Raw genomic sequence first — 20,409 nt, forward strand, 5'->3', positions numbered from 1 at the left:
GTTTGTGGCAAACAAAACAAAACAAAACAAAAAACAGAAAGGGACAGTCTTTTACTAATAAATTTCTAAACAGTAGAGCTCTGAATATTTTTTCAAAAATATTCATATTCACTGTTCAAGAAAAGCAATGTTTTGGAAGAATAAAAAACTTGAACCTTAAAACAGTTTTTTGTTTAGTTTTGTTTTATGCTGTAAATGTAATCCAGGAACTCATGCATGCTACATAAGCACTCTACCACAGAGCTATATCCTAAACCTTGGAAGACTTAACTTACAATAAAAAGAAATGATTCCCCTGGTCCAATATTCTACTACTAAATAATAATAATAATAAAATGTAATTTAAATTGAAACACTTTGGTACTATTTGAAGATAATTAGACAATACCGATGCTAAAAGCACACAAATTAGTTTATTTATTTAAGCAAAAGTCAAGCATATAATATGTTTTTATACATTTCACCATCACAGTACACTATTAAAATAAATAAATGTTCAAATTCATTTATATAATAACTAATGTAACATAAAATTAATAAAATTCATGTTTTTCACTTTTTAACATAAAATGCATCTAATTGAAGTCAATGATCATAGTCTGATAATTTATTTCCACAAGATAGACTCCAACAGTTTTGGTCAACATTTAAAGTGGAAAAGTACATGTTATTTATTTGAGCATCTATTATAGAAAGCTGGTACTTAAAAATAGAATTAACTAGAGACAATTCTTAAATAGCCCCTATGATCTGATTACAATTACATATTTTATTTGTGAAAAAGAAAACAAAAAGCAACAAAACGCTACTTACTATTTGTCCTTTTAAAATAATTTAAAGTCTAACTGACTGTCAATATTCATATTACACATATTTTATAATAAAGGAAATTCACATTTGTAGAAAAGATAATTAAATATGTTTTGTTAGAATTTAAAATTGCCTCCAAAAGCCAAAAAGTTAGTGAACTTAAGAAATAGTATCTAAGGCATATAAATTAGAAATTCATTATGATAATAACATTTTTTCTCACCTTGAAGTCATTTAATTTCTGGTTCAGTTTTGATCTTCTTATATCATTAATTCGATGCCCCCAAACTACATTCATGGGCTCTTTAAAACTGTCCAAGAAATGTAGCAGAGATGGAAAAATTGGCTTACTTTTAGAATGCATAATTTAAAATAGGCCTAAAAGCAGTCTGTGAAGCCTAAAATAATATGGTCTCTCAATTTTCACCATAAAAGAAGTTAAAAGTAAATGAAGTTGTGTGAATGTTGACTGGTCCTCAGTTAACTCATCAAGTCCAAGGATGTACTGTCTATTCAAATACATTGGATTTGTTTCTCAAGCTACATGGCAATTTAAGGGCACTTCAGGTATAGATTGTGTTGAGTGGTGAAAAACTGGGTCATCAGGGAAAGGTAAGGATTAAGTGGCCTTCTCCAAAATCCTGGTGCTGTGAGAGGCGGATGCTACAGCAACATGGTACAGGGGACAGAATATAGGCTGCGGCATCAAAATCTGATTCTTCCACATAGATGCTTTATTACCCTAGGCAATCTACTAAACCCCTTTGACTCTATTTCTGTAAAACATGTGTTCCCGTAATTACATTGTGATGCATGCACAGTAAGTACTCATTAAACTCTGTCTTCATGCTGGAGAGCCTCTAAAGCAAAGTGGTTAAAAAGGAAGCCTTTGGAGGGAGGCTTATTTCTAGTTCCCTGTCCTACCATCTACCAAAAGAATGACCGATAATGGGCCAAGTTTTTAATCTTTAGAAGGCTTATTTCTTAGTTAGAAAATGTTGATATTAATTGTTATGTCTCAGGTTCCTGAGAAAATATAATAGAAAAATATATAATATTCTCAGCTAAGACATCAACTTATAAAACATACTCAATACTATCTATTAATATAATAATGAATACTATATTGATAATGTTAATGGCATTTTATACTTCTCTTTATGTGACCTTACAAATATATGCTGGAAAATTAAAAAATTGTTCCCCTGTGGTCAGGGTATCCAGTTTGCCTGATATTATCCTGCATCCCAGGAAACCTTTCTATCACTGACAAACTGGAGCCACTGGTTGTCTGACAAGTTCATCTATATATCATCGAAAACAAACCAAACTATTGAAATTCTTGGCCCATACAGTCAGCTAGGAATGGTGTGTCCCAATCTCATTTATCCAGGGAGCAAGCACTCACAATAACCTGAATTTTCCAAATGATAGTGTCAGAAAAGAGGGACACAGCTCATAGCAGTGGGATTTCTATATTGTGAACCTTCTCATTCTTTAGATATCTGAGCCTAAAATATGACTGTGAACATTTTTTTTGAACTTTCTCGTACCCTTTCTGGGCTTTAAAAGTCACTTTTGGTGACTAACTGTGTAGCCTTAAATCTCCGAGGGAAAGTACAGCCTTCTTTGCAGCTTTCTATCTTGCTATATGCATTTGGGATGTGCCCCTTTATGTTGCTTCCAGCTATATGGTCTGTTCTATGAGGCACTGCTACATCCTCTCTCCAAGGAAGACTTGGCAGGGTGACAGCTCCTCTCACACAGAATATACTTACCTTATTTATGAATAAAAAAACTAACAATTTACCATGCTCTATAGCAAGGTCATAAATATGCACATTTCATGCAAATTTCATATCACTTATGAACTTTTGTTTTGACTGGCTAATTATAGCTTTGGGCTAATAATAAAGAAAAAGCCCTGAATAAATAATTATAGACTTTCTTTCTTTTGGATAAATAAACTACTTTGTGACCTATTTACAATATAAAATTCTTATCACACTAAAATTTATCTTTGAAATCTAACTTCTGAATCTAAGAAGAAATACATTGCCCACTTTTGTATTACTAAATATGAAATTCTTTCTGACACTTCAATTAAAAACTTAAGATGTTAGCCATAAGTCTATGACATTTAGGTATTAAAACATCTTGATATCATTGAATAATATTTTATTTTTATTAATATCTATTTATTGTCTAGTATGTTACACTTTATGCCAGAATACATACATGTATTATGTGTCTGAAAATAGATATAATTATATTTTAATGAATTCAAACTAAAATAGGTAATTGAATATCATTTGCAATTTTCCCTTTATAATTGTGAGTCACATAACACAGTCTCAGATTCACTGAGTTAGAGATAATATATTTGGAATTTGTGCTTATTAAAACTGTATGTACCCATGTGAAATGGAAGGAGGTCAAAATAAAACATCACCCTTGTATTCTAATACTGATCAGTAATGTGAATGGGAAAATTGCTTAATCACTCTGAAATTCAGTTTCCTCATTCACAAAACAGAGATGATGCTATTATCAGCACCAGCTCTGAGGATTACTATGGATAACAAATTAAATCAATCCCCTTTCAAATACTGAATAAAAGTACCTTTATTAAACTATGCAGCATTATATAATTTTAGGCATTACTATAACATTATTACATTAGGTTAAAAACTCATATTTGAATATTATATTTTCAGGCCAACCATAATACTGAGCAAGACATGGTGTGGGCTGTGTATTAAGTGTGGGTGAGGCCTGCAACTGGTTGGTTTTGAAACTCAAGTGCAAATACTAAACATAAAATGTGATTCAAAAGACAATAAAGAGGTCAGTGATATATTAATATAGCAGGCTAACTAGGTTTTCTTTCCTCCATCTCTCAGAAATAAGGAATCAATGAGTATCATAATGATATTTCCTACCTAGGTAGCAGCTTTTCCGAGGCAGGACTGCAGTGGGGTTAGAATACTAACTAAGGTTCCTGCTACCTGGAAGGTAAAATCCAGGGATTTGCTGCTCCTTCACAACAGATACTATCTGAAGAGAAGGTAAGAATAAAATCCTTTGTCTATGAGAAGAGGGAAATGAAAACAAAAAAAAAACATAAGCAAATAAAAAATTTATTATGTGGTTATATAATATCAATATATATAATATTATATATTATTTTTTCTAAAGAGAATTGTTTTCTAGTTGTCAATGTAGATAAAACTGTTCTTAAAGTAATGTTTTTCTCTTTGATGTGAACAGCACATAATATAAAATAATACCAAGTCCCTTACAAAATCATTTCAGGGAAATAACTAAATAATTTTCTCATTATTTCCATTAATACAGCTATATAACTCTGGTATATTATAAAAGAAAAGTAAAAATATTAAATGTTTAAAAAGTTACATTAATATTTACCTTTTGTGGAAGAGTTATATTTTTCTTGTTCTTCAATGAATTACATGCACATAATGATGGAAACAAAAGAAAGAAATCAGCAAATTTATAGTTAGACATGGAAATGTGAATTAACACAATGGCATGAATAATAAAAATGCATAACAAATAATGTGACATGATCAATTGCAATGATAAACCATGAGGAAACCTCAAATATGGTGCTAAAATCAATCAAAGGAAGAATGAATACAGCAATTTAAAGATTTTAAATGAAACAAAAAATTGGGATATTAATATGCTTTCATGAAAAGTATGTATCAATAACTTGAAAAGTATATGCAACAGTATTTCTCTTGCCTTTAAAGTATTGCACGTTAGCACCAATATTACTAAAATACTCTTAACTTTTAATGTAAATGTATTTACATTGTCTTTTAATGTAAATGTATTTAAAAGCATAGTTAATATTCATAAGAATTATATCACAAAATGATATAAATTCATATGATTTGAAATTGCATATGGTAAAATAAACTTAGTTCTACTAAAAGTATGCTTTTTTCTGTACTATGGAAACTATTCTGTAACATTTTCTACATAGAAAAATATATTCTAATTTAAGTAATTCTTTCTTCTTTCTCAAATTAATTATATATAAATATCCCAAAGTGAAATTACTTGGATTTTAGAAACTATTGTCAGATATTTCATAATATCTAAGTTATCTCACTGTCAGTACACTATTTACTATCCTATCTAGAGATTTATAAAAGGAAATATCATAAGAGTTTCAGGTAGCAGATGTAATAATGAAACATAAAACAATTGGCACACCACTCTTAATTTATGAATGATCTTTAAATACGTCTTTAAAGACATCCATTTGAGCAAACATACAAGCAAAAAAAAATCACTTGATTGGGTTTAGAAAGCCATACATTTTTTTTTTCTCCTCCTGGAGACAAGGTCTTTCTATGTTGCCCAGGCTGGCCTCATATTGTTGGGCTCAAACGATCCTCCTGCCTCAGCTTCCTGAACAGTTGGGAGTACTGGTGTACACCACCAAAATCAGCTAGAGAACTATATATTTTTATATAACTGATTATGTTGGCATTAGTCCCTTTACATAAGAATACATTGTATTCTCAGTATATTAGAATACAATGTTGAAATACAATTGAGGAAATTTTATTGAAGTCTTCCCACTGTATTTTCACATACTAGTTAGAGTTTCTATATTACAACCTACATTTTCTTTATCTTTATCTCAAAACATGTACTGTAATCATCTCTTTGCTTTTCACCCAAATCTATTGTAACAATGACATTTCATGTAGCAAGTAGGCTAACATTCTCCATTTTGGGGATGGGGAGAACTAGGGATTGAACTCAGGGGTACTCAACACTGAGCCACATCCCCAACCCTATTTTGTATTTTATTTAGAGACAAGGTCTCATTGAGTCACCTTGCTGTTGCTGAGGCTGGCTTTGAACCTGAGATCCTTCTGTCTCAGCCTCCTGAGCCACTGGGATTGCAGGCATGTGCCACCACGCCCACCTCCACTGCCCCATTTTTAAAAGACACTTTAAAAATGCTTTTATTTAAAAATTAAGCAATCTGTTCAAATGTTATTTTGGCCTTTTAAAATAAGAGATACTGATTTTAGGGTACAAGGAGTGTAAAGTAAATCTTATTTATAAGAAAAAAACATACCAAGTCAATCAAATTTTCCTGACATACATACTAGAAACAATGATATATATATAACAGTATACAGAAACCACATGAAAAAAGTTATTTTAGAAGTGCATCAAAAAGTTGTATAGCTATCCAGGAATATAAACCATTTGAAATATTGGGTCATAACAATCAGCTTTTAATCAACTCCACTAAAAGAAAGAAAGAAACAAACAAAAAACGAAATCAGAAAACCACTCTTTGTTAAAAATAAAAAAAAAAATTAAAAAGAGACAAAAAGTCAGTCAAATGCAGGAGAAAATTAATCAATTACAAATTAACTGCAGTTGATATCGATCTTCACATAAGATAAAACTAAATTAAACAAATAATAGGAAAATAAAAAAATAACAATAATCCTATAGCCTCAAGAACAACATTGCAATCAATCTTAAATAGCATGTGCTAAAATCTTACCTAGGTTATTAATCAAATTAAAAATTTACCTTTGAAAATATATTTTAGGACAAATATAGCTATCATATGAGCTGTTCAGTTTGACATAAATCCATAATAATATGGTGGCAGACAGTATGGTATTATGTACCAAAAGTCCCAAATACATATATTAACATCATAAAGTACACCATAAATATGTTTGTAGAAAAAGAACACTTATATATAATACATACTTCTTTTTACATTTTACAAAAACTATATCTATATGACTTTTAAGATCTTATATTTCAAGAACCTCAAATGACCAAAAGTGTTCACTAGTGTATTTGTGATATTAAACAGCAAAACAAAAAAATTAGTAATTGTCATTCTCAATTATTCCCTTCTTCCCACCTCATCTCAATCCTTAAATATTGATGATTTCTCTGAAAGACAACTGTGAATATAAATATCATAAAGAGTAACACTGATTTTAACAAAACATGAACTTTTAAAAATAAAAAAATCCAACATACAATCCAACCAATTTTGCAGAAGCAATTCTTATTTCTATGGAAGTAACACAACTATAATCTTGTCATTGAGAATTATATGCAGTACCATTATATGCTTTTGAACCTGTAGAGTGTTTTACTTGCAACTAGAGGAAATGCAAAGAATTTTAGGAGCACATGACTTTTTCAGTATCAATATAACCAGTAACAACAAGTCTGTAGCCAAACACCAAAATCTGTAGTCTTTCAGTTGTGCAACAGGAGTTCAGGAAGAATAATTTATATAAACACCAGTTTTTATTTGTTAAAAAGTTAAATAATTTCATCTGGGTTAGTTTTAATAACATTAATTATAGATAGTTCTCTCAAAATGTTCCCAGAAAAGAGACAAAAAAGTTTGTTAAACATGTAAATTCATAATTTAAATAAAGTAACTGCCATTTTAGAAAAGAAAGTCAGATTTCACAAAGTATCATATTTTCCAGATTAATTGATGCCTTTAAAACAACCCTAAAAACTAAAGCATGATATATCAACAGGAAGTATGATTTAAAAAAAATACAAATTCAGAGTTTATTGTACCAGCATTACTCTATTAATAAGTTGATACCTCTTAAAATCAACACTATATTTCTATAATCAACTATTCTGCATGGCAAACTATGCCACATCAGTCTTTGAGACAAAGTATTTATCTTCACAGATCTTTAACATTTCTGTGACACATTCAGTAAAGCACTTCGAGTAATGAGAGAAATGTATCCAGCACACTCAATATGGAGTGAAATGCAAGTTTTATATCAGCAACAATCAACACTGTTGAAAAAAAATATTCAAAATGTTAACCTTTCAGTTGTTTCACAGGGAGGAAGATTCTCAATGCATGTTCAAATATCAGTTCACTGCATTTACACTACCACTCAATAAAAGTTATTTCAATAATTTTTAAATCCTTGATAAGAAATATGTGATAATGAATGCTAATAAATCTTGTCACTTACTGAGACATGGGGCGTACAATAAATACTGATTCTTTTAACCCACTATTTAAGTCATCTGGCTCATGTAGTTTAAAATTTAGTTTCTGCTATCAAATCACACACACATTCACATGCACACACATGTGCACTCGCTCCTCCCGTTAGGAAAATAATGTATACATGCTCAAAGTGAGAGAATCTTTAAAGGAAGTGCTCTAAGACAGCTTTCCATCTTTAAACTTATATAAAAAAATATAAAATACTGTTAATCAAGGTAAAATTTAAAAAAATACTAGTAAAGCATTCAAAATGACTGTTTAATTTTTAAAATATGTTTTAAAAATAGGTTAAGGCAAATCTTCTTTTAATATGTAAAATACCATATCACACTGGGGTTCTCCTAATTTTACCTTTGTAAAACCATGTTTGCAGGCCTCCACCCATTCTGACATGTGACCAGCTAAAACTTGTTGGTTTACTTGGTCAACAAAACCAGGAACCACTGGGGTATTGGGGATAAAATTCTAAGAAATTTAACTTCTTAGGATTCAGCAAACTACATATTACCCCAAAATATTATTCATTTAATAAAAGGATTATAAAAAGAGGAGGTTCTCAAATCCAAGATTTTTGGACAAGGATCTCTCCATATAGGATACCTTGTTCTATACTGCCGCTTCTCACTGGCACCTGAGGGAGCTGTCTTCCCCTGCGACTGCTGAAGGATGTGTCTGCTGGAGGAGACTGGGTTGGACTTCCTTGTCGATGCATTCTGCAGGCATAAAACAGAGGGAGGGATGAAATTCCAATTCAGCCAGACAAAAAATCTTTCCCTTCTTCCTGTTACTAAAACAGATATAAAACCTCTAACTGGGTCATTGGAAGCAAAATCAAGTTCTTTTTAATGCTATGTGTAAAAGGAATAATACAAAAGGAGCTCAAAAGAACAGATCAATGTCTTCTACACACAGCTTTGATAATAAATTCCTGAATGGAGCTGAATCCATTCACTTCTTTTTAACTTTCCATGAAGTTGTGCTTTCTGGGCAAGTTATTCCTGTTTGGTAGTGCTGAAACAAACATATCTAATTACAGCCTTTAGATCTTAAAATATAGAAAAATTAGTTATGAGAGGCTGTTGCCTAAAGTGCTCCTATTAAATTGATATTAGAATTACTTAAAACTGACAGACATATTTCTAATTGGAGATACTTTTACAAAATTACCACTCACTTGTACTTTAAGTAGAAAAAACCTTGAAAGGTATTTAAAATAATCCTGGACACATGCTATGAAATATATTGATACAAGGACTGAAATTACAAAAGAGAATTTGAGAAGCATGCAGATACATTACTACTGTCCAGGAATAAGCTGACCTCTATCTGTTGGCATTCAAACTTTTTGTTTAACTGAAGAACTTTAAGATGCTCTAAGACTTCACTGAACACATGGAAGGTTATGTTTTTTAATTCCTCTTACACTTTTAAAAAGCAAATACATATTTAATTCCAAATAATTTATCATACAGAATTTCACATAATTAATAAATTGTATATGAATATGCCACAAACAGATGAAAGGACATAACACAGTCAATTTAAGTTTCAATGATAGCTAACTGGCAGAATTAAAGATAGATGCAAGTAGTAGAGGATGTGGAGAGGTTTAAGTGCCACAGAAAAAGAATTAAAAATTATGGTGTCATAATGAGTGAAAGCTTCGAGTGCTCAGGAAGATACAACACCACACCAACACCCGGAGGCAGGACATGAATGCTGGGCTGACACTGAATAGCAACCTTGTCAGAAGCGGAGAAGGTGGCGCCGACCCTCCAGGGGCAAGGTGGTGCATAGAACACAGTGTTCTGACACTAGAGTGCTCACTCGACCTTGAGCGAGCGGGATGTTTTCCCCTAATGACTGGTTGATCAGTCGCTCTTGGGGCTGCGTGTCCCCTTCTAGAAAGACATGGTGGGAGAACCCTAAAACATTAGGGCCAAAAAAGATCTTCAGTCAGCAGGTTCACATTAACTTTATACCAACACATCTGTCCAAGGAAAACCTGGTTACTCTCATAAGACAGTGATTTTTAAAGAACCAGAAGAAAACCCATCACACAATTACTGAAATGAAATTCAAATCAAACTGACAAGTTATTATTACAAATGTGAATGTCATATAGTTTTTAAAGGGTAAGTCTAGGTTGCTCTGAAATAATTAACCTCCTATAAGTTCCACAGGGACACAGAGTTCTGTCTCTCATCTTTTTCTGAGCTCTATCTCCAGTGCTAAAACATAGCTGTATGGACAGCAAGAGCTAGACACCGATATGTTGATTGAATATGTCAGAATAATTAGAATGATGAACATGGGGATACTTCAAGTACATGCCTTCAAGAAGAAATAATGCACAGTAGAAATCTTTGTATATTTTTACAAAGTTCATAATGTTTCTTTGCAATAAGCAAGTTCATGGCAAACAGCAAAAGGAGGATGTCTTCTGAGAATAATCTAAGGAGATTAAAAATAGACTAATATTAAAAATGCAGAATGTCTCATTAATTTATATAATTAGGTGCCAGTGGTTGACATGTGAGGAAAACATGTTTTTGGATATAACAGTATCTAAAAAGATATCTGTCAATATATTGACAACTATCTCCAAATGGTGTTCAAAATTTTTATGGAACCAATTTCTGAATTAAGGATTAAGAATAAAAAAAATTTAAAAACTTATGTTTAAGATATATTTAAAACAGATACTTTTGCCTTTTTCATAATTTTCAGTACACTTTAAATAAAATTCATAATTAAAATACCTATTATGCCGGAAGAAATTAAATAACATCTCATTTTTGGGGGGTGGGACTGGGGATTAAACTCAGGGGTACTTGACCACTAAGTTACATCCCCCTAATTTGTATTTTATTTAGAGACAAGGTCTCACTGAATTGGTTAGCACCTCAACGTTGCTGAGGCTGTCTATGAACTTGCAATCCTCCTGTCTCAGCCTCCAGAGCTTCTGGGATTACAGACGTGTGCCACTGCATCTGATCAACATCTCATTCTTTTAAAGCAATGCTATAAAATTGACATACTAAGTAACTTGAAGTGGATAAGAATAAAGAATACATATTGGCTACCAAAAGTATATTAATGAGTACTTTATTCAATCTGTATTTAGATTATAATCTTTTTTTTAAGTAAAATAATTTTCATAGTTACAGTAATTTTGATTCAGGGTATCTCTTGCATTTTAGAACAATAAAATGGCAAATATCAGGATGAAGAGAACAAAAAGGTACAGCTCAGGTCTTTCATCTTCTTTAGTTATAGATTAATGTTTTATCAGATCCTATTTTATATCCTGAAACATGGATTATTACCTCCATTTCCAAATGAAGATAAAAAGGAACTGACAATCTTCCATTTTATTAAAATATTAGTATTAATACTTAATATTAAATCATTCATTCTGAATTGACTTTCACATTACTCAACTGTATAAATTTGATAAGGGAAGGATTACATGACAAAGTCCTTTTGAATGACACTGAGTGAGTTTTATCTATTTTTTCCTTTAGAAGCCATCATGATTAGAAATTTTAACAATCCTATTCAAACTACACATACTGAATGTGGTCTAAAATTCAGTCATACAGTTTTTCACCCAAGTAATGAGAAATTTCATGATTATTACAATTTCAATAAAATCTTGTGCTCTTTCTTTATGCAATTTATAAGTACCAAAGAACAACTTGAGTGGGGCATGAGATATGAATAATTTAGATATGCAACCAAACTAAATAGCAAAGATACAAAAAGCAACTTCAGGGGAAAGTAAATTTCCTGGCTGAATATTGTACAGTTCCAGAATAGGTGACTTAATGCATCATTTGTTGAGCCACATGGAGGCTTGCAGAGCCTGAAAATAGCCTATGATATTTGAGATTAATCATTTAGTAAGATTTGGTTTATCTTTCACATGAAATAAAAGCCCCTCAATAATGAAGCAGTTCCTGAAACTAGCCAGTGTGGACAAGCAGGAGAGTACAGAACAAAGAATAAATAGAAAGCCACTTTGCCTGAGGAAGAGAGGGGATGTGGCAGCAAGCTGAATCATAGGAAGGGAAACTGGAGAGAGGAAATGGAGAACTTGAAGAGAGATGAGTAGGATTTTGCAGAGGAGAGATAATGGATATAAGTATGGTTTGTTTTAGGAAAATTAATCAAGAAATTCCAAGGTATTTGAGTGAAAAGCTTGGAGAATCCAGGCTGTAATGCATTGATCTTTTCCATGAAATGGGGTGTGATAAGAACTTGAGGAAGCAAAAAGAATGACAGAGGTTTAGAACAACCATGTCAGTGAACATGGCAGGGAGAGAATGATGGATAAGAAAAATGGTAAGAACTTTACTGATCATCAATGCAGGGCATCTGTAAATGCCAGGCATTGAATGTGTGTGCATGCTATGTGTGTATACACACACATACTTATCTATGTATACTTTTTTAAAATTCTTACACCCTGAGAACTATAATTATTACTATTATACAAATGAAAAACTGAGGATCATAGTGACTTGCAAAAAGACAGAGATGGAATGTGTTGGAGTTAGGATCCACACAAGTCTGTTGTGCTCCAACATTTGCTCTCTTTTCTGCTTATTGAGATAGTATTTGTTTCTATACCATAAAATGAAAAACAGTAATTTCACATCTCAGATATGCTATCAATTTTTTAGTACAAAACATAAAATATATTCCCACATATAAAGTTGTTTGGAAGGACTTGAAAGAATTATGTTTTGATATTTGTAGGATAGAAACAAATGGAAAACGGCATCTAACGAGAACCCATTGTGCCAAATATATAAACATGTATACTGCATACTCTATCTTACTATCTTCAAATGCATATCTAAATACTTAACTACAAAATTTGTTCCATGCCTATGTTCTTCACCTAAAACTTGGACTTAAGTTATACACATTTCTCAGCAAAACTTTAAAGCCTTAGTCAGATATTTCTATTGCTGAAAATAGGACTTGCAGAAATTGCTTCTATTGACATTAAAAAAGTCCAGTTTTAGTTTTTGTTTGTTTGTTTGTTTTAATGACTTATTAAAGGATGGTATACCACATACATGTGGTATTTGAAGTCATCAAAATAACTCCTCCTATGATGACCCCTTACAGAGCAGTGCAGGCATTTTCCAAAAGCAACAGCACAAAATAAAGCATACATTTAAGCAAGGCTAAGTAGATGTCTAAACAAACCATCCACAGTCAGGATGCAGAGTGTTGGTTCCAAAAGAAGAAAAGTCACCAGAATAGAATGTAGAAAGGATGCTAGCAGTTCTCAGAGGTGAATTTACATGGAGGAGAAAAGCTAGACTTTTATGAAAGAGCTTCCCAAGCACAGAAGACAGAAATCAGTTCTGCCTGTCTTCTATCTGTAACTGACCATTATATTTTTCAAAATATTTTCTTATGAGCTATTCCTCATGGGGCCAGTTTGCTCATGCCAACAAAGGGTCTTTAAACCATGTTATTTTCACAGTAATTTTTGCCAAAAATCAATGCATGATGGAGTGGCATGATTCATGTTTGTAAGTTGTTAACTCCCAAAGGTGGAAAGATTCACTGTCCAGGTGGGGAGTGTATCTAAGAGGTAGAGAGCTTTCCTAACATGCATGAGGCCCTGGGTTTGATCTTCAGGATAGTAAGGGGGAAAAAAAGTGAATGTGAAAAGCACTATGACCTTACTTAACCTGTAGTTAGATGGAAACTATGTTGTCTTCTGAAGAAATGAAAACAAATATAACCTAGAAAATCCAAATTAATTCTTCTGTACCTAACTATTCAATAATTCACTTAAAGCTACCTATGTAATTCATAATATTCTACTAAAATTCAACTAAGAAATTTAATTATAACCAAACAAACCTACATGTATAAAAGGTTAGTGTTACCTATTTGAGAGAGCTGGGCTGAGATTAAAGAATGTGAAAACAGAAAAGCAATTGGTATTATTTAATTTCAGGCTGTCTATGTAACTGTCAGAACTCTGTGCTTCATTTTCTTCCCAAAGTCCAATTCCTTTTCCAATTTAAGACTTTTTTGAGTCCCCTAAATACTCAACATCTCCATGTACCACTGCTAGGAGTAGACTTCAACTCCTTTACTCATCACCTGACATATCCCATATCTTCTCACTTTTCGGGTCTTAACTCAGTGGCAATATCCTCTACATCCTCTCTCTCTGTTGTTGCTGTTGCTGTTGTTGTTGTTATTGCTTAGGACATTGATCCTTGAACTTAGCACATAACTTGGCACATGCTTGTTAAATGAACAAATCCCTGAACTATACAGATTCTATCTCAAATAAGCCTGATATGATAACCTAGCTGGTGCCCTGAAACCAACCTTGGTCCTTTCCATCCACCTTCCAAAATGTTCCTAAGGTGATCTATAATTTTGTAAGTTAAAATCAATCTCCACCCTCCTGTGTTTAAAGCATATCAATGGCTCATAAAGTTGTTGAGGTTCTTTGGTACACCATTAACAAGGCAGTCCTGTCATTCATTTAAACTCTCAGGATATCTCTATTTTTATTTTCAGCATCCATTTTCAACTCCCAGGATCCTGTTCTCCATTCCAAAACTGGTACATTTTCTATAAACTCAAAAAGATATTTCAAGTTTTAGTTTTTTTTTTACATTGTTCTTTGTCATGAAACAGTCTACTTTTCACATCTGCTTTTATCTATCTAGACTTAGTTCAAGTGATATCTATTTATCAAACAGTTTAATTTCATTTTGACCCTACATATCTGTTTTTACTCTACCTGTGCATACCTCTGTAGTAACAGCTGTGATGTCTGAATGCATTCATTCTTCTAAATCTATGTCCCCATACCTGCTATCAACAATTATTGAGAATGAAATGAAAAACTGAATATGTTATTGTTAAACATATTCTTATATTATTCTTATATAATATTATAATACTTCATATTTTTATTAATCTGAACAAACGAATGTGTTATTTGGGATTTATAAGTGTTTTCTGCAATATTGTTCCTAAAACTACTAAAAAAATATGTGGAATGTGATGAATTGTACACAAGTCAGTAATTCCTTATAATTTTTGCATGAAATCAGCATTTGTCTATGGTTACAAAACACAAGAGTCACAGATTATCCTTTTGAAGAAAAGAGACTTTTTCAAAGATGACATTATTCATATACATAACACGTATTTAACAGATTTGCATATTCCAGGCATTATGTTCGTGGAAATATTTAATATAATCTCTCAAACAAGAAAGTCCCAATAGTATATAAAAATGAATGTGGGTTTAATCCTCATTAATAATCAGAATGACCATTAAAAGAATGTGATTTTCTTTTAAACCTCCAAAATACCCCTTATTTCTTCAATGAGACTATTCCCACAAAGGGGCAAAATTATTTACATGAAATTCTTTAAACATCACAACCTGTGTTTAAGAACTGCATAAGTGACATGAGAGAGGAATGCCCTGACTGTAAGAAGGAAGGACCGCAGCACAGCACAACACCGAGCCTACCTTTCTGCATCAGAGGCAGTGCCTTTCCTAGTCTGTTTTTGGATGCTAGATCTTTCAGACTTTCTGGAGTGCCTGTGGAATGAAATGTTAAAGAAATACAAAATATCTGATGAATAAAGCTACATCAACATCATACAATGATAGAAACAATAGACATGAAAATGACAACTATTTTACCTAAATGGTTTTGTCAGTCAATACTTTTCAAATTAAAAAATAAATAAATAAAAATTAAAAAAAAATCAGAATTGATGCTGGATGGAAGACAGGAGTTGCCAACAGGAGACACTAGATACTGATGTTTCATTAGTCTAGACAAACAGGTCTACAGCAATGATCTAACACAGATACCTGCTAGCAACTCTGCCTCCCCTTGATGAATAAACAGATTTAATGGTGAAGTACAATGATGATAAATGTGACCATGGTGGTGGGTTAGGTGCTGAAAGACCAAAGAGGGGTGATGTGCCCTCTACTTCTTAAAGGTTCAAACTTGCTACTACAAAGTTTCTCTTTTCTTTTTTCTTTTTTTGCCTCAAAATTATGGAGAAAAGAGAAGGAAAATGCTAAGGTGTAAGATTTTGACATAAGTGAAAGTATTTAAATCTACCATTTAAAGCATTTTTAAAATTGTCATAGGGATTTCTTGGTAATACTGTTGCATTTTAAAAAGTTAATCATATGTTACAAATCAAAGAATTAATAAAGTCCCCAATATATTTTATAAAAGTACACATATACACTCAATATTTGGAATCTGAAGTTTTTTCATATAAATAATATATATATATATATGTAATATATATCCTACATCCCTAAAGCACTTACATGTGCCTATTTAGACCAAAATGTCTGAACTAATCTAGCTATGTAAAATTTATTATGTACACTTAAGGTACGCATGATGTTATAAATTAAATACATATTAAATAGTTACTATACTGGAATTAATTAACATATCCATCATATCACAGTTACCCGCAGAAAACTACAAATACAAAATACTGTAGTCTAGAACTTATGCCTTTAAAAAATCAGACAAAACATAATATACATTTTACATTGGTTATTGAATCACTATAATTTATACTTATTTTCTTTCCTGATACACCTTCCTTCCAATAATGTCGAGACCAATATCTGTCTTTGCTTATCAGTATCAGACATCCTAAATGAGTCAAAGAATGAAGTCAGTTTTCACAATGTGTGTAGTATTGAGACTGCTCCTCTTTCACACTATCTTATTCTTACAATTCAGGGTTTCAGCTATGTGTTCTTCACCTGCTACCATTCTGAAATCTCATTTCTGAGTTGAAAAAAGGGACAAAATAGAGGAGAAAGTTGGAAAAATTAGTTGGAAAAGAGTGGGTTTGATATAATGGAAGATAATGGTATGCCAGGTGCACTGAAGGAGTATGAACTCATTTAACCTTCAAAACAATCCTTTAAGAAGGTGTCATCTCCATTTTCTCCATTATCACAGATGAAGCAACTGGCACAGGGCAAGGCCACTCAATAATAAAGTAGCAAAGCTGGGAACATGTCTATCTGGTTCCATCCAAAAGTGTGTGGAGGAGGTAAATTCTGATGCATTTTCTAAGGTTGCATCCTTCAAGAAGGGAAGAACCCATGAAATCTGGTAAAGGTTTGGGAAAGCACAAAGAGATGATTCTCCTTCTCACATTAAGGAAATGTAAAAGGAATTTACTTTACTGGTGTATGGTCAGGAGAGGAGACTTTGCGACAATTGAAGTGCATAGAACATGCTGAAATCAACAGGGGATGCCTGTTATCATTGCTGGCAAGGGAGGCTTGTTCCTGAAGCAGAGCGAAGGAGGGATAGACACAGCACAAAGTTGTGAAGAAGGGGATGAGAGGCAGAGTAAGTAGGTCTGTAGCCCAGGAGTATCTGAGTTCAAAGAAAAGGCAGCATAGTCTTTATGGGTAATTTATGCTTGGTTCCAACAGTGCCCCAGGACAACTGTCTGGGAGAAAAAATGTTTCTTTTCTCATCTTCAGCACAAGGAAAGCAGGTGTCATTATCATCAAGGATTTTTCAATCAGTCTTTTGTTAATGCAAAAAAATGCTTGTTGAGTATGTATATGGGCCAGGGTCTACTCTATGTGTGTGAAATATGTCTGAGAACAAAGCATTGATTTCAAGCAATTTACCTTTTACTTGTAGAAGATAAAAAAGTAAACAACAACAACAAAATCACATACAATTCTGTAATACAGTGTGGGAAAAGGTAATAAATGATAACAACTACAAAAATGGAAACCAGGCCCAGAGAATCAGAAATGTGATCTGGGGGACTGGGAGCAGCTACAATTTACAACTGTAAGCAGAGTGGCCACAAAAGAACCACTGAGTTAGTGACATTTTAGCAAACCTGAAGATGAAGAAGTTAGCTATGGTTTATATTAAAGGAAAGAAAATCTCAAAGGCAACAGCAAGAGGGCAGGTGCTAAAGCAGATGTGAGACTAGTACATTAACCAGTACAGCAGGATTTGAGGGAGATGAGTTAGATGAGAAGAGTCTGGGGGAGGTGAGAGAGGGACTGGACAGAACACAGTGAATCTACCTCTGCCCAGTAAAAAGGCTATTCACATCTCTTAGAAGCTGCCTGCATTTCTTCTTATGCTGGTAAATGTTATTCATTTTCTAGACTGGATTGAAATTTCACTTCCTTGGTAAAATTTTCAGGCTCTTCTGCCTCTTCTCATCTCCTACAACTTATTGGAGTCATATACTAGATGGATTATGATTTTTTTTTAACTGCATTATCTCATCTAATCTTGCCAACTCAAAGAGACAGGTAACACTTTTATCTTTGGAAGAATAATGAGATAGAGGTTTGCAAAGGTTAAATGATTTATTTTTACATGGTCACTAAATGTCAAGTCAGAGGTGAACTGAGAGTCTCAATAGAAGTAATCACATTGCATCTCTGGCTTAAATGAAATAGGAACATGCTGACTAAAGTATGGACTCTGATCAGATTAGATTTAATCTCAGCTGGGTGGCTTTTTATCCTCTCTGTTTTTCCACATGCAAAGTGGTAGGTTTGCTAATTCTAAATAGTCCAATATTGCCTATATTTATATTATATTATTTGTCATTTTTGTAATTTGACACAGAATCGACATTGTAGTATTTTCAGCATTCCTTAAAATAGCAAGTGATTAAGAGTGCTCAAAGTATTGTTTTTTATTATAATATATATTTGGTTTTGAATGTAAAGACACTTATTAATCTATAAGCATTAATAAATAGGGTTTCATACATGTACCCTTTTTACATTTATTTTTTAATCTTCTAGTTAAGGATACTCCTTTTTATTCTTCAAATGTCATTAAAATTTTATTGCATTAAAGATCCTTCTAAATATTCATACCAAGGACATGACTTTATAATTCTTCTAAGCATTAAAAAGAATTCCTCAAATAGAACTAAGATGATAGATACATAATTGCAGGAATTGAGTGTCAAGCAACACCAAAGAAGAAAATAGGAAATTCTAACGTCTTTTCTACCCTAAATCCTAAATCCTAGCTATGAATATATTGTACATTTAAAACACAACTATCCCTTGGAGTAAATAAAGGCTGAAGTTATGAATAATAGTAAAGGTCAGAAAAATCCATTATATTCATGTACTATACAAGTGAAAAGACTGATCATGTAAACACACAAGGTATCATAGTAGAATGAACTCCCTCCTACACTTAATATTATTCCTCATAAGTTTCTTGTAGTCCGGAACCAGGTCTCTTTGAGTTATTACCATGATATCAATACTTAGTAGTTCAAATGAAAGATGAATGAATGGTTCAAACACTATTGTCACAAATGACAGGGTATCATTCTTAAGGCTGAATAGTACTCCATTGTATATATGTACTACATTTTCTTTATCCATTCATCACTTGATGGACACTTAGCTTGTTTCCATTACTTGGCTACTGTTCATAGTGTTTCAACAAATGTGGGGTCCAAGGCTGGGGAGTGTGTGTATGGGGAGGGTTGATCAACAGGTACCAAGTTATAGCTAGACAGAAAAAAATTAAGGTGTGCTATTGTACAATTATATAACCACAGAAAATGATATTTCAAAAAGCTAGAAGAATTTTGAGTGTTTTCACCATAAAAAGTGAGAAATGAGGAAATAAATGTTAACTCTGATTTATATATTACATGCATAAATATATACATATTATTACATATGCATATATATATGCACATACATTTATATATATATATAACAAATACATGTATTAAAATTTCACATGATACCCCACAAATAAGTAGCATTTTTATGTTTTTATGTATATATTAAATTTACATATTAACAAGTTTTATTTTGTATATTATCATGGAATTTGACACTTAAAAATTATAATTAGCATAAAATAAACTAGGAATATAAAATCTAGCCCCATTTGATCAGTTTAGAAATAAAGCTATGCATCATTCTCTGGGCTAAAGAAAATATAAAATGCCACGAATAATGAATGACCTCTCGTTTATTGTCTTACTCATACTAATTTTCAGTCATTATTTAGGCTCTAATATATGTTTTAATCATAATACAACAAGGCAGCATAGTCTTAGTTTTAGGATCATATTAAATATTAGAATTCAGTTGGTCCATCTACACCTTGGTACATTTACAGATAAGGAAACTGAGTTCCATAACATTTAAGTGACTGATCCAAGGTCATATAGGCCTTAATTAGTTGGTAAGGACACTGCCTTCATGTCTTTATGTCCTTAATTTCTCTGTTCTTTAAAAAAATGTTTTTGTTCTATTATTATCAATATTTTATTATTCATAAATAATATTTCTTTGGTTTAAAAACACAAGAACCAGAATTTTTTATTTCCTTTTTCATTCAAAATGTTAACAGCTATATGATTTTAGCTTTATGCTTACTAGTTTATATGTTACTGATGAACTTATTTAAAAGCTATGAAAA

General features: G+C 32.2%; 1 protein-coding gene across 49 annotated transcripts in view; it reads right to left on the reverse strand.

Moving 5' to 3' along the window:
- Rims1 (regulating synaptic membrane exocytosis 1) overlaps positions 1–20,409 on the reverse strand; it is a 443,971-nt gene that overhangs the window by 102,142 nt on the left and 321,420 nt on the right. For 16 of the 49 annotated variants that reach the window (XM_078019737.1, XM_078019731.1, XM_078019736.1 and 13 more), the window contains 4 exons: positions 15,429–15,500; positions 9,634–9,816; positions 8,492–8,604; positions 4,240–4,269 (listed from right to left, as the gene is read on the reverse strand). In XM_078019737.1, the coding sequence (XP_077875863.1) occupies positions 4,240–4,269; positions 8,492–8,604; positions 9,634–9,816; positions 15,429–15,500 (398 nt within the window). The remainder of the gene's footprint in view (positions 1–4,239; positions 4,270–8,491; positions 8,605–9,633; positions 9,817–15,428; positions 15,501–20,409) is intronic. The other 33 variants (XM_078019760.1, XM_078019757.1, XM_078019755.1 and 30 more) reach the window with 5 other exon arrangements.

This window comes from Ictidomys tridecemlineatus, chromosome 8 (assembly GCF_052094955.1).
Source record: "Ictidomys tridecemlineatus isolate mIctTri1 chromosome 8, mIctTri1.hap1, whole genome shotgun sequence".
Lineage (NCBI taxonomy): Eukaryota > Metazoa > Chordata > Mammalia > Rodentia > Sciuridae > Ictidomys > Ictidomys tridecemlineatus.